At 36.3% G+C, this 13,064-nt stretch overlaps 2 protein-coding genes across 4 annotated transcripts in view; one reads left to right on the top strand and one right to left on the bottom strand.

The window, feature by feature from the left end:
- The window catches only part of LOC128024992 (integrin alpha-3-like), a 48,896-nt gene extending 42,197 nt beyond the window's left edge, over window positions 1–6,699 (top strand). Inside the window, exons 16-26 of one of the 2 annotated variants that reach the window (XM_052610927.1) lie at window positions 54–131; window positions 260–339; window positions 464–541; window positions 744–846; window positions 952–1,128; window positions 1,219–1,317; window positions 1,406–1,519; window positions 1,596–1,694; window positions 2,821–2,946; window positions 3,844–4,003; window positions 5,155–5,304. In XM_052610927.1, the coding sequence (XP_052466887.1) occupies window positions 54–131; window positions 260–339; window positions 464–541; window positions 744–846; window positions 952–1,128; window positions 1,219–1,317; window positions 1,406–1,519; window positions 1,596–1,694; window positions 2,821–2,946; window positions 3,844–3,954 (1,065 nt within the window). In that variant the 3' untranslated portion in view covers window positions 3,955–4,003; window positions 5,155–5,304. Of the gene's footprint in view, window positions 1–53; window positions 132–259; window positions 340–463; window positions 542–743; window positions 847–951; window positions 1,129–1,218; window positions 1,318–1,405; window positions 1,520–1,595; window positions 1,695–2,820; window positions 2,947–3,843; window positions 4,004–5,154 lie in introns of both variants that reach the window. The other variant, XM_052610926.1, reaches the window with a different exon arrangement.
- The window catches only part of LOC128024991 (angiotensin-converting enzyme-like), a 34,412-nt gene that overhangs the window by 935 nt on the left and 20,413 nt on the right, over window positions 1–13,064 (bottom strand). Inside the window, exons 20-25 of one of the 2 annotated variants that reach the window (XM_052610924.1) lie at window positions 12,790–13,013; window positions 12,573–12,717; window positions 10,633–10,731; window positions 10,417–10,539; window positions 10,122–10,309; window positions 6,874–7,320 (exon numbers count right to left, since the gene is read on the bottom strand). In XM_052610924.1, the coding sequence (XP_052466884.1) occupies window positions 7,121–7,320; window positions 10,122–10,309; window positions 10,417–10,539; window positions 10,633–10,731; window positions 12,573–12,717; window positions 12,790–13,013 (979 nt within the window). In that variant the 3' untranslated portion in view covers window positions 6,874–7,120. Of the gene's footprint in view, window positions 1–6,873; window positions 7,321–10,121; window positions 10,310–10,416; window positions 10,540–10,632; window positions 10,732–12,572; window positions 12,718–12,789; window positions 13,014–13,064 lie in introns of those variants that run through there. The other variant, XM_052610925.1, reaches the window with a different exon arrangement.

The raw sequence follows: 13,064 nt of genomic DNA on the forward strand, positions 1-13,064 counted from the left end.
ATTTCAGTGTTCTCAATGCTGTTCTCACCTTGCTTGGTTTGTCTTTATTACAGACTGGTTTAGGTATTGAGTGCAGCGCAGGCGAGACTGTGATATGTGATCTGGGAAACCCATTTAAAAGCAATCAGAAGGTACAGTAGCTGTCTGTTTTCTTATTGAGAACGTGTCCAATATTTGACTTTCTGAGGATAGTGCTCAGCTAATCAGACTGTACAGCTGATATGTCTTGCTAATTTTCTCTCACTGTTGTTCTCCACAGACCTCCTTGATAATCATCTTTGAGACTTCTGGTGTAACACTTTACACAAAGCAGATTGAATCGCAGCTTCAGCTCTCCACGTAAGTCTGGACTAAAATGGTTTCTTGTTAATATAGTATAGTTTCCCCTCAGTGCACAGTGTTGAACTAAAGCATTTCTACGGGCCTTTTCTTTTAAGCTGAGTTGTATTGTGTTTGTCTTCAGTATCAGTGAGCAGAAGGATCTGGATCCTGTTCCTGTCACACTCAGCGTGAAGAACACGCTCCTCACTTCCTTCTCCCTGTATGTGCTTTAATATGTTTTTAAAATTAAGAAAAGATGTGAACATTCACAATGAATAAATGATTCATCTGTGCATGTTAAAACACAAAAGTGCATCAAATGCGAATTTGAAGCAAAACATTTTACATTTGAATGTCCCTCATACTCAAACAGTCCTGCTGATAAAAATATTTTTAATTCTGTGATTTAATTTCATGTTCAGAGAAAAACAAGTGATTGACGCGACGTTCAGTGGCAGTGTGATTGGTGAATCTGCCATGAACAGCACCGGTGATGTGGGCAGTCCACTGGAGTTTGTGTTTCATGTAAGTGTGTAATAAATAATGACAGAATGTTCAATTCTTCTAAGCTCCCTTTAAACATTTTAAAGTGTCAAAACATTAAAAATGGTCTTTGTTTCCACTTTCCAGGTGCACATGCAGGGAGAACCTCTGGGAGATTTGGGAACTCTGATGATTGACTTTGAATGGCCATTTGAAGTAGCCAATGGGAAATGGCTGCTGTATCTCACAGAGATCGTGATCAAAGGAGCGTCAGAGTCACGCTGTGTCCCACCGGGGAAAGTTATCAACCCTCTCAACCTCACAGTGAGTCTGAGGAAATACAGCAGCCCACAGGAACTCATTTCTGATTTAATTCAACTCCAACAATTGTTGTCCTACATCGTCTCTTTCCAGCTGTCAGATCGAGGTACCAAACGGTCTAAAAGAGCGGCGGATTCAGGATATCCCAAGGCCGTCACCGTCCTGGCACCTCGTAAAGTGCCCCATTTTCTGGTGAGGCAGATGTTCGCTCTCTGAGGAATGATCTTCGTGGTGTCCCACAAGTTTTTTCATCATCCGAATGGCTTTTGTCTCTGTTCAGGAGTGTTCAAAGCAGACGGCTCGCTGTGTGACCTTCTCCTGCCCGCTGCACAACATGTCGACTCAGGCGGAGATCAGAGTCAGGTCACGCGTGTGGAACAGCACCTTGCTGGAGGTTTGTATTAGTAGATGTTTGTGAAGTACTCACTAAATGGTGCTCACTAAATGACATCTCTGTGGGTATGTGGCAGGATTACTCCAACGCCCTGCGAGTGGAGGTGAAGGGCCAGGCCACGCTGAGACTGCTGACCGATAAACCGGCCATCAGAATGGACAACCAGACCAGAGAGGTCAGAGCTGTTCGCATTAAAGTTCACCTTATATTGATTTATTTGCTCAACCTCATCATGAACTGAAAAAAAAGTAGTCTGAAGTAGTCTCTTTAACACACTGAATTGTAAGTTTTCGGAAATATATCTTGTAATTTAGTGCACGAGTCAAATGGACTGGGGCTTAAAAGACTAATATTATATAGAAAAATATTATCGCTTTGCTCTGACACTATCAAAAAGAACGAAACTTGAGCTGGATAATGATACAATTATCTACTTCACAGCTGAATTGGAAGTTGTTTCATAATTGCTGAACTTTGCAATATTGATATAGTTACTGAATTAAACTGAATCAACAGTGAACTAAACTGAGCTGAACGATAACACTTTTGTTCTGTGTAGAGATGCTGTGAATCAGATTGTTTCATTATTGATCAAATTAGCAATATCATCACTGTTGCTGAACCAAATTGAATCAACGTTGAACTAAATTGAGCTGAACTATGACATTATTGTCTTCTGTAGAGCTGCTGTGAAACAAATTTGTTTCATAATTGATCCATTTTGCAACATCAAATCTGTCACTAGCGATTCAACCCTGAACAAAATTCAGCTGTAATGACTGTTGTCTTGTACAGAGCGGTTTTACAGTTGAAACGGATTTATTAACAACATTAATGGTTATTTTCAAGTCCTATATAAATAAAAAATGACGACTTCTGAAACAGTTTTGATATCTTTATGTAAAATACAGTGCAAAATATAAGTCATTATTTAATGCTTTATATTATTTGACTAATTTCTGTGCTAGATATCCAAAAGCCAATGGGATTATTTGGCAAATAATTACATAAATTGGAATGTTCCTCACAAAAAAACAAAATATTAAATGACTTAAATGACTAAATGCTTGCAATACAGTGCAAAAGACATCTCGACTACTTTTATGGTGTTTTTGTGTTCCATTCAGAGCTTGAAAGCATGTGGTCACAATGAATTTTGAATATTTTTTTATTTTTAAAATGACATGAAGGTGAATAAATGATGAGAGAATGTGAAAGTTCGGATCATCCAATCCTTATGAATATTCTGAGTGTAACTGCTAATGCATTGCTGAAAGCTCATCTAATTGAAATGTCTGTAGTTTGCAGTAAACATTGACCCCATGCTGGGAGAGGAGACGCCGTATGAAGTTCCTCTCTGGATCATCATTGTTTCCGCGGTTGCAGGGATTCTCTTATTAGGCATCATCAGTCTCATCATGTGGAAGGTATCTGTGCTTTTATATTTGCTCAACATTCCATCCAAGATCAAATCAAAATTTGCTAAATTTCAGCAAAAAATGTGTCGTGTGTGTATACATCAGCTATTTTATAGTTAATATTTTATAAATACTGTTTTTCTTTTTTAAGTCAAGTGTAATGTGGGATTAAGCTTTGCCAATTATTATTTTTTTATAATTAGAATAATCACATTATATATATATATATATATATATATATATATAATTTTTTTTTTTTTTTTTTTTTAAATCAGTCTCTTCTGTTTACCATTGCTGCATTTATTTGATCAAAAATACTGTAAAAACTGTAATTTTGTCAACTACTATTAGTTTTAAGTAACTATTTTCAGTATAAAAATATATATTTTAAAATGAAATGTATTCCTCTGATGCCAAAACTCAATTTTCAGCATCATTACTCCAGTCATCATATGGTCATTCAGAAATCATTCTAATATGCTGATATGTTTCTCTAAAAAAATGATTTTAGGATTATTTGATGAATGCAATGTTCAAAGGAAAAGCAGTTATGTTGAAATGATGCCACTTTTGATTAATTTAACACGTCCTGACTGAATAGAAAAATAAAAAATAATCAGTCTGTCCCCAAATAGTACCATTACATAAATCTACTCATAGCATGAAATTAGATTTTGGTCATTTCTCCCACTTTTAGGGACTTTTTTTCTAAAACATTTATTTATAAACTATAACTTAACCAGGTATGGTTCATTAATGCAAATGACAAGACAGATTTTAAAGCACATGCTTGCAGTCCATGAAATTCAGTTTTACCAAGTGCACCCTTGATGTGAAATGTCACTGGCTCTTGTTATTTGAATCAGTAATTAATGTCCCGCCTTGGGCTCCGCCCCTCCTCCACAGTGCGGTTTCTTCCAACGGGCCAGCAGGAGGGAGATGTATGAAGCCAAATCCCAGAAAGCAGAAATAAAGATCCAGCCCTCTGAGACAGAGAGGCTGACGGAGGAATTCTGAGCCTGCGGGGGCCCTCGAGCCGCTTTGCAGCAACGTTTAGGGCCCTTCGGTAAAGCAGACCCTTGAGATCTGTCTAGTTACAGCACGCTTTTTCTGACTTTTTCACTTCGCAAGCCTGTTTTCTGGCATAATCCCTTCACTGTCAGAGTCAAATAACAATCTCTTCCTTTCTCATTCAGTCTGTCTTGATCACTAACCCCAAATATCCCCAGATTAAGCTCCACACTACTTCAGTTTATCAATTAATGTCTTGTGAAGTAAAAAGCTGTGTGTTTGCAAGAAACAAATCTAGTAAGACATTTTTAATGTCAAAGCGGCTAAAATATGAATCCTTTATCTTTAAAAAATTGCTTTATGCAGTGAAAAGGCAATTTCTCTGAATCAGGAGAGAAATATGCACAGATCAAGCCCCGTTTAGAAGCCAAACTCAATATGTTTTATATATTATTATATTTTGATGTGAGAAGATAACAGGGGATGGACTTTTTCTCTAAAGGTTTATTATAGATTATTAACAACTGTTTGATGTTAAAAACGTAATTTGTTTCATTGTGACTGCACCCATTCACTGCAGAGGATCCATTGGTAAGTAAGTAATGTTCTGTAATGCTATATTTCTGTTCCCATGAAGAAAAATCTCATCTACATCTTGGATGGCCTGAGTACATTTTAGCCAATTTTAATTTTTTGGTGAGATATTCCTTCCAAAACTAATTTACCCAAAAATGTACATTCTGTCATCACTTAACTCACCCTCTTGTCATATTTATTCTTCTGTCAAACACAAAATGAGATGCACAATTTTCATGCTGCTGTTTTTCAGGAAAAGTGGATTTAGATTAGTACAGCAAACTCCAACAATCACTAGAAGTGTCATAGAATTAGATGGCAGACAACGTTTCTTGTCCATCACATGACCAATCATAACGCAATAAGTTTGAACAAAGAACACAAAATGTAGCTGCAAAATTTATAAAATGGCTTCAGTAGACTTGAAATATAGTGCACAAGTCATATGTCCACTTTCATATGGAAAACATCTTGTTTCACAAAACGCGAAAGAAGAAATAATATAGGGTTGTCTTCACGGTTAATAAATGATAACATATAAATTCGTATTTTTGACTTATAAAGTTTCATTGCAAAGCATATCCGTCAGTCTTACCTGAAAGACCTGATTCTCTCGTCTGTCTTGCGCAGTGTGGTTTCTTCAAACGGGCCGTTTACTACAAGAGAATGCCAAAGTACCACGGTGTGAGAGTACGCAAAGAGGAGCGCTATAACTTGGCCTTTCAGCCTGAGCAAGAACTGAGCAAGAGACTCTGGGTCACCAACTGGACAGAGATGCAGGAATATTACTACTGACCACTTCACCTCTCTCCGTCCAGAGCCAGAGGAGCGTGATGATTGGAGGATGTCTTTTATTAACCCCACCTCAAGTCAACAGACACTGGACACTCATGCAGTGAGAACGTTCTGAAATGTTTGTTGGTCTGTGTGCAATATCGTGATTGTAGACCATTAAACCACTTTCAACAAAACCAGAGTATTGTCTGGGACATCCTCGACTTAGTAAAGAGCAACTGATATATTTTCCTAGTTTTCATGAATATGTAAATATATTGCAGTTTCTAGTGTTTAATAGCATTTTTAAATTACTTTCCATTCAAATAATTTTTTTTTTATCACTATAATAGTTTACCTGCCAAAGCCTTGGGCCATTTTCCTCATACTGATCTGATCTGAGACCAGTTCTGATTAAACAGCACTGTGGAAATAGACTTGATTTCCAAGTTCTGGTTGCATTTTCATTAGATGCTTATTTTTTAACTTATTTTTTTCAGCTACTCCCTCCCATGGAGGAAGACTACAGTTTTTAAGTGTGTAAACTGTTTGCCCAAATGACCACGTTCCTGTCAGCATTAGTTGGGTGAATCTCTAGAAGTTGGGTCGTTTCAAATTGAAAAAAAAAAAAAATCTAAATAAAATATTTGAATAAAAGCTCAATTTAGCAAATACATTTTCATCGTGAAGCAATTTTTATAACAAGCACAGTGACATTCTAATTACTGCAAAAAATAAAAATAAACATATTGTATGAGCAAAAATCAAAGATGATGTGTAACTGGTCAATAAAATATATAGCCCTCCCCAAACTTCACTTTTTTTGTTTGAGCAATTCATTTTGTTTCGTTTGATTTTGTATTGTAATATGACTGAGATTTGTTGTCAGTTTGTAAGAGTCACTCTTTAGTTCAGATTTTCATTTAATGTCTTTATTTTTGTTTTACTGTTAAGAATGTCTTTGTCTCTTCTCAAAAGTATATATTGACCCTTGGAACAGCTACGGGAAACTGCTGTCTTTGTGCAATTTATCATACATGTAAAGAATGTTGATTTTATGCTTGAACAAATTTGAATTTCTATTAAAGATGTACATGTACTGCCAAGTCATAAGGGTTGCTCAGTTTGGCTCATATCAGCCCACTTTCAGTGATGAGAATACAAAAAACAAATTCAGTGTTGAACTTGAACATGGTATGAGATTCTTAAATGGTGGATGAGGAAAGAGTTTCATATTTAAGTGTAAAGTAATATAATCGAGTGGTGGATTAGAGTGAATTGTTGGAGACTAGAGTTGGATACTAAATTACTAGACATCAACATAAATGAGTGTTTGTACACCTCAGACCTGGGTATATAGTTGAGAAAATATACTGTATGTCCACAAAAAACATGATCTGTAAGGTTTTATATATATATATATATATATATATATATATATATATATATATATATATATATATTGTACTGATATTAAAATGTTTTTTTTTTTTTTTTTTTTACTAAATGCTAATTTTTATTAAATGTTTCTGCACTCAGAAATAAAGCAAAGCCATGGCGTCTGTATAATTCTTTATATTCTATAAAGGTTTACCAATACAAATGCTCACAGTTAAGACTATACAAATAATTGAACAGCAGTCAAACATTTAAAAAACATTTTTTTTTTCTTTTTTACAAATAAATTACAAGTCACCTCTCATTGCATAGTCAAACAAATTTGACCACAAAAAATAAATACACGTTACATTCAAAAAGGTGGATTCTGTCAAAAAGTAATGACTGCATGGAAAGAATGGAATGTATTCCTATTTAAAGGATTTTACTTGAGCTCTATCTGAGACATTGATTTGTCCTGTAAGCGTTTAGTCTTCCTGTATCTGTAGGCTAAATAGATGATGCCAAGGAGGAAGAAGATGCTCAGAAGCAGGAGAATCCACTGTCCCGCCACAGCGCCTGCCTCGTCCACACTCAGACCCAGGAAACTGACTGCTTTCGGCTTCTCTTCCATCACCGAAGTGTCTGAAACAAGCAGGAGCATTTTATTAGTGCTGAAGAAACTGCTATGTTGTGGATTTCTTCAAATTGATGGTAATGACATTGTGTACTTTTTGAAGAAAAAAGTTGAATAAACTTGCTAAATTAGTTAGCGACAAGGTCATAAAACGCAAATGATTTTAAAATCTTTTAACTTGTCATTTCCATCATAACAATATAAACCTAATAAAAATTATATTTAATTTGATATGTTTTATGAACTGTATCTAATATTATATTGCATTATATCATATTATAAAATCATTAGTGTGACAGCAATATGGGGAAAAGAGATTCTGTTATAAATAAATTGTTCATATACAATACCAAGCTAATAAAAAAAAATGGTTATAAAAAAGGATGTAGAAATAAAAAAAAATTGAAATTCTGGCAAATTTCACCTTTCAGCACTCCAAAAATATTTCAATATTAAAATAGATTTAAAAGCACACATGCAATAAAAAATATGAAAAATATATTCCATCCTTGAAAATAGAACTTTTGTTGTTGTTGTTAAAAGTGTTAAAGGTCCCGTTTTCGCGCTTTTTTGAAACTTTGATTGTGTTTACAGTTTGCAATATAAAATATTAAAAAAAAAAAACAGTATTTTTCACACAATCCACCTATCTGTATACCGCTGTTTTCACTGTCATAAAAATGGGCTCAGATTTTGCCAGATTGGAAATGTCCAAGTATCGTACCAGAAGTTAAAAATTATCGTATTTGGAAGAAAATTATCGTACACGAGTCAAAAGAGTTATTTATCTATTCTAACCAACAACATTTTGACACAACCTGCAAATTACCACAATAGATAACAAGGCGTATTGTTGGACGGAAGCAGTGAGACAAAATACTATCCCATTATTTTCAGTGACTGTCTGACAGTTAACTCCACATCTGAGCCGCTGTCATCGGAATCCTGCGTATTGCCAGACGTTGAAGGGGTTCTTGCTGTCATGGACCGCAACTAGTGCTCGTTGGCTTTAAAGCAGGGCACTCTCCTGCATTCTTAACACACCCTCAGCTGCACACAAACACATTTAGGGTGTCTGTAATGAGCCGATTTCTTATATGAGTAAAGAAGCCCTATGACTGCAACTACCATCATTTAAATTTTCATAAAAATCTGAAATTATCGTACATTACAGGATTTTTTCATTATTGATCGTACATCATACAGAGGTATAAATTATCATACAAATACGATAATTATCCAGGCGGAAAGGAAGTCGACCGGAAGTTGAAGTCGGCCGGGTGCCGCCATCTTGTAGCAGAACTTCACTTGCGTTAGCATCCCATTGACTCCCATTCATTTTGGCATCACTTTGACAGTGAATAGCTTTACATCTGAGGCGTTTAAAGACTCCATTTGTCCATTATTTATTTCTAAAGATACACGACAATGTATAAAGGGCTCCATTACCTTCTATGTTACATTATGGCCCCGTAGAAACAGTTTTTGTAAAAATAGGCTAACGATTGCGTCATAACCACTCGACTCTGTCGCATTCCCGTACAGGCAGGAGGAGAAGCTAACAGGCAATTAACTTAATATGGCGTACTTCCGTTACATTTTAAAATACTATACAAAATAATTAATCAGAATACTTACTCCTGCTCACTCACGCCAAAGAACTCTCCGCTCAAGCTCACCGTCTCTGCAAGATTAACGATGGCAGTTTGCACGCACAGCTACTAGAAGATTTACATCTGGCAGACAGGTTGCTGACGTCGTCATGCTTCGTTTGAGTCTGCGCGTCAGAAACGGAAGTGCTAAAAATAGCTAAAAACGGGCTTCACTTTTCTCAATAGAGTTCCAATCGCTGTGTCCATTTCTTTTACTGTCTATGTAATTATCGTTCGTCTGGCAACACTGCTGATGACTTCCTTGTTCTATAAAGTCCCTCCTTCAGAAATACGTAACGAGTTCTGATTGTGCCAGTGGTTTTTTTGCACAGCCCTAACATCTAGTTAACAAAGCTAAACAGTATTGCCCTTTGTGGAATAAGTTACAGAAAACTGTTAAACGCACCAACTTAAAAAATAAAATACACTTACCGGTAATGGTCCATAATCAACGCCTTGTCTTCAGCAAGCTGTTCTCAGCAAAATGTGCTGCACATAGTTTTACATGTGGATTATAATTTTCGGGAACCGAGTTAAACATAAATTGTAACCATAATCTCCAAGTACAGCGTCCCTGGGAAGCCCAAACAAAGATGATTGGACTCCGAGATGAAAATAACAGCGTTTTCAACGACATGGCGACAAACACAAACGCAACTCTTCCTCTTCTCCGTCGGAGCGCAACAAGACCACGCCCCCTTTTTGTGAATTCATGTGGGCAGAGATTAGTCAAAAAACTGTTTTAGTGATGTCACTACTGCAGGAACTAGAGGGATGTAGTTCAAACTGGTCGTTTTTTGTAGGCAAATTCTGTTAAATAAAATATCTCGCTTGGCATTGAACTTTGAGCTTTAGAATTGTACAGATATTATTTATACTCTAACAACAACATTACACACTAGCTAAAGTTTAAAACATGGGATCACGAAGAACGGGACCTTTAAAAGTTTCTCTTTTAAGAATCACCCAAAACCAGTGGTTTAAATTTGAGTTGGAGCTGGTATTGGCTAACTAACATTTAAATTTTACTCTTTTTCGATTATTTTTAACTGAAATCCACCACAGTTTCCCAGCTGAAGCACTTTTGTTTTACAATAAAACATAAAATTGAGCGGTAAACTAACATTTGAATGTAAATTTATGAACTCCAAGCTTACTTTTGTAAGGCCTCCAATCGTACTCTGGCCATCCCAGGACGTCACCATTCTTTTTGTTCTCCTCCACCAACCACTCGGTGAGCGGTTGGAAGTACTCCATCAGAGGCTGGACTGACATTTTTGGCTTGCCAGTAATCAAAGTCATGGCTTCGGGCCAGGGTTTACTGGAGCCCATCTTCATTACATCACTGAGGAGGAGGGAGTAGAGTTCTTTCACTCGCAGTCAAAAATGATGAGAATATATAAAATTTTACTAAAAACTGGAACCAGTCTGAGTTCTCAGTGATTTACTGACCCCAGGAGTTTCCCTGCTTCTTTGGACTGGTAGATGTCACAGTTGTGGAGTGGAGCTGGCTGACGGGCGGCTTCACACAGGGCTTTGTGGAACTGGAACTGGATTACAAAACTCACAAAGTACCTATTGGAGCCAGACCAAATGAACGGTTAATCCAAAGGCTTATTTGAGTTGTGTAACATGATAGATGCAAGATTTTTTTTTTTTTTTGTCTACCTGACGTAGGGCACATTAGCTGAGATGTGGAACTTTGCACCAGGGTCGAAATCTTCCTCAGTGCGCGGTACAGGTGGACACAATCCCTGGTACTTCATTCTGTTACAGTATAGTACACAAATTTAGCTCTGGAACAAACTTTACATATTGCACAGCTTTAATGTTAATATAATTGATAAGCAAACAACAATAACAACTACAACAATACCTTTATATGGATCAAAGCATCAAATAAATGAAAATATGATGTATCGAAGCAACAAGTAAAAAAATCATATAGGCCTATACAGTATTTTTGTTAAGATGCACCTTTATTTTCACACTCATTTAAGCCACATGTGCATTGCCTCTGAGATGTCATTAAATATTTGAAATGTTTAACAACTTTATTTTAGAAATTATTTGATAATTATTTGTAAAATAATTTAGATTAGTTATTTATTTATTTATTTTATTTATTTATTTATTTATTTATTTTCTGTATACATTTATATTTTTGAATAACATGGATGAAAATTAATATAATATTCATATTTTTAAAATAAACTATTACTATTATACATTTTACATTTTGCTGTATAATACTAATATATTTGTTATAATTTATTGAAGTTAATCTGAACTTTTTTTTTTTACAGGTTTTTGAGAAGACTTTTGAAATAAACCAGAAATTAGCCACATCTCAAATGACACACTATGCATTTTTATACACTATGTAATAATTCACTATGAACTCAACCATGTAGTGTATGAATTATATGGAGTATGATAGCCCCTCCCCCTTCCATGCAATTAAAGCTGTGACAGTTGAGTACATCAGAGCCATTGAACCAATATTATATGTTGTATTTATTGGCCACTACTGTGCTCGAATGGTCAGTTGAGCAACAAGATCATAGTGCTTCACAATTCTCACAAAGAAGCGTTCTTGGAAGTGAGAAACAGCCTGTGTAACTACAACCAAAACTTAGCCCAAAAATGCATAAAAACAGCTTTTACAAACCCACTGCAAACGTCTTATTGAAATCATAATATATTAAATCCAATTTAAAAAAATCTTAAAGAATACCAATAAATGAAATTTTAAAACATTTCAAAGCCTCGTTTACTGAAATCAGGTGATTTTGGCAGTTTGATACGCACTCCGAACCAATGGGTCGAAATAAATGATTCGCAAAGATTTCAAAGCTTCACGAAGCAGTTCTTCAAAAGCACCCACTACGCTGCCAATAGTTTTATGGTGAGACCCTGGTGAAGTGACCCTCAGGCGCCATTTACACGACAACGTTTTAAGCCAAAAAACTGGAAACTTTACATAACAACAGCGTTTTGGGGACTGAAAAACACATAGTTTTTGAAAATGGGTTTCAAAGTGCAAGTTTTTAAAAACGCCACTGTTATCATTGCCGTGTAAACACCCAAAATGCAAACTACTGGCCTGGTACACATAATACAGCGTTTTTGGCCGTTTTCATGGATGTGTAAACTCAAATCGTTTTGAAAACGTTGTCGTATATGCGTAAAACATTTTACAAATGAAAGGGAGGAACTTTTCAGTTTTTGACTACATCGTTGTCATGTAAACGTAACCTCAGATAGGCTCTTGAGATGAAGTTAATGTGTTTACGTTCTCATATACAGTAGTAAGACGACAGAGTCTGAAAACACCACAAGCGACACGCGTGATTCAGTATGTAAAGTAGAAGAAACTGCAGAGCTCGTTCACAGAGACACGCTGTCACTTGCACGAACATGCTGATCTCATATTTAAATAGTAGTCTTTTTGCACTTTAATATTAACAGACAGTAGTCCATATTGTGATTTGATTAAGTGTGCAGTCCTACGTTTGGTTTATTTATCCACCTTTTGTCCGTCCTCGTTTCCCTCTAGCTCTAGCTACTATCCCTTTAACAGTGTGGATTAATAGAAGAACAATCACCTCAGGTTCCACCACTCTTTGTTGTACTCTGAGCTTGAGATCCTTCCATCAAATACCTTCCACCTCCACTGGTCCATCAGGTAGCCAAAAGGAAGGAAGGCAATCTTATCCAAAGCCATACTCATCAGGAAGTTGATGGTGCTTTCTACAGACCAGTAAGATACTTAGGGTTTGAACTAGCATTTCATGTGCTTCTTTATAGATGAATGAGCTGTACCTTTATTGTCCTCCACCTTGTCCAGAAGACCAATGCTCTGAAGATGTTTAGGTGTTGAAACTGACAGGGCCATGACGTCACCAATGGCCTCATGGAATCCAGGGTTGGCTCCATCGCGGAAAGAAACATGTTGATCCTTATACTGCAGGAAGTATTGAACATGGCCCATCTCATGGTGCACTGTGATGAGGTCATCCATGGTCACCACTGTGCACTGCTTGATCCTAGAGATGGTACGAGGATGGGAAAAGTTAACAGTGAGATTTACACGTGGG

This window comes from Carassius gibelio, chromosome A12, assembly GCF_023724105.1.
Source record: "Carassius gibelio isolate Cgi1373 ecotype wild population from Czech Republic chromosome A12, carGib1.2-hapl.c, whole genome shotgun sequence".
Lineage (NCBI taxonomy): Eukaryota > Metazoa > Chordata > Actinopteri > Cypriniformes > Cyprinidae > Carassius > Carassius gibelio.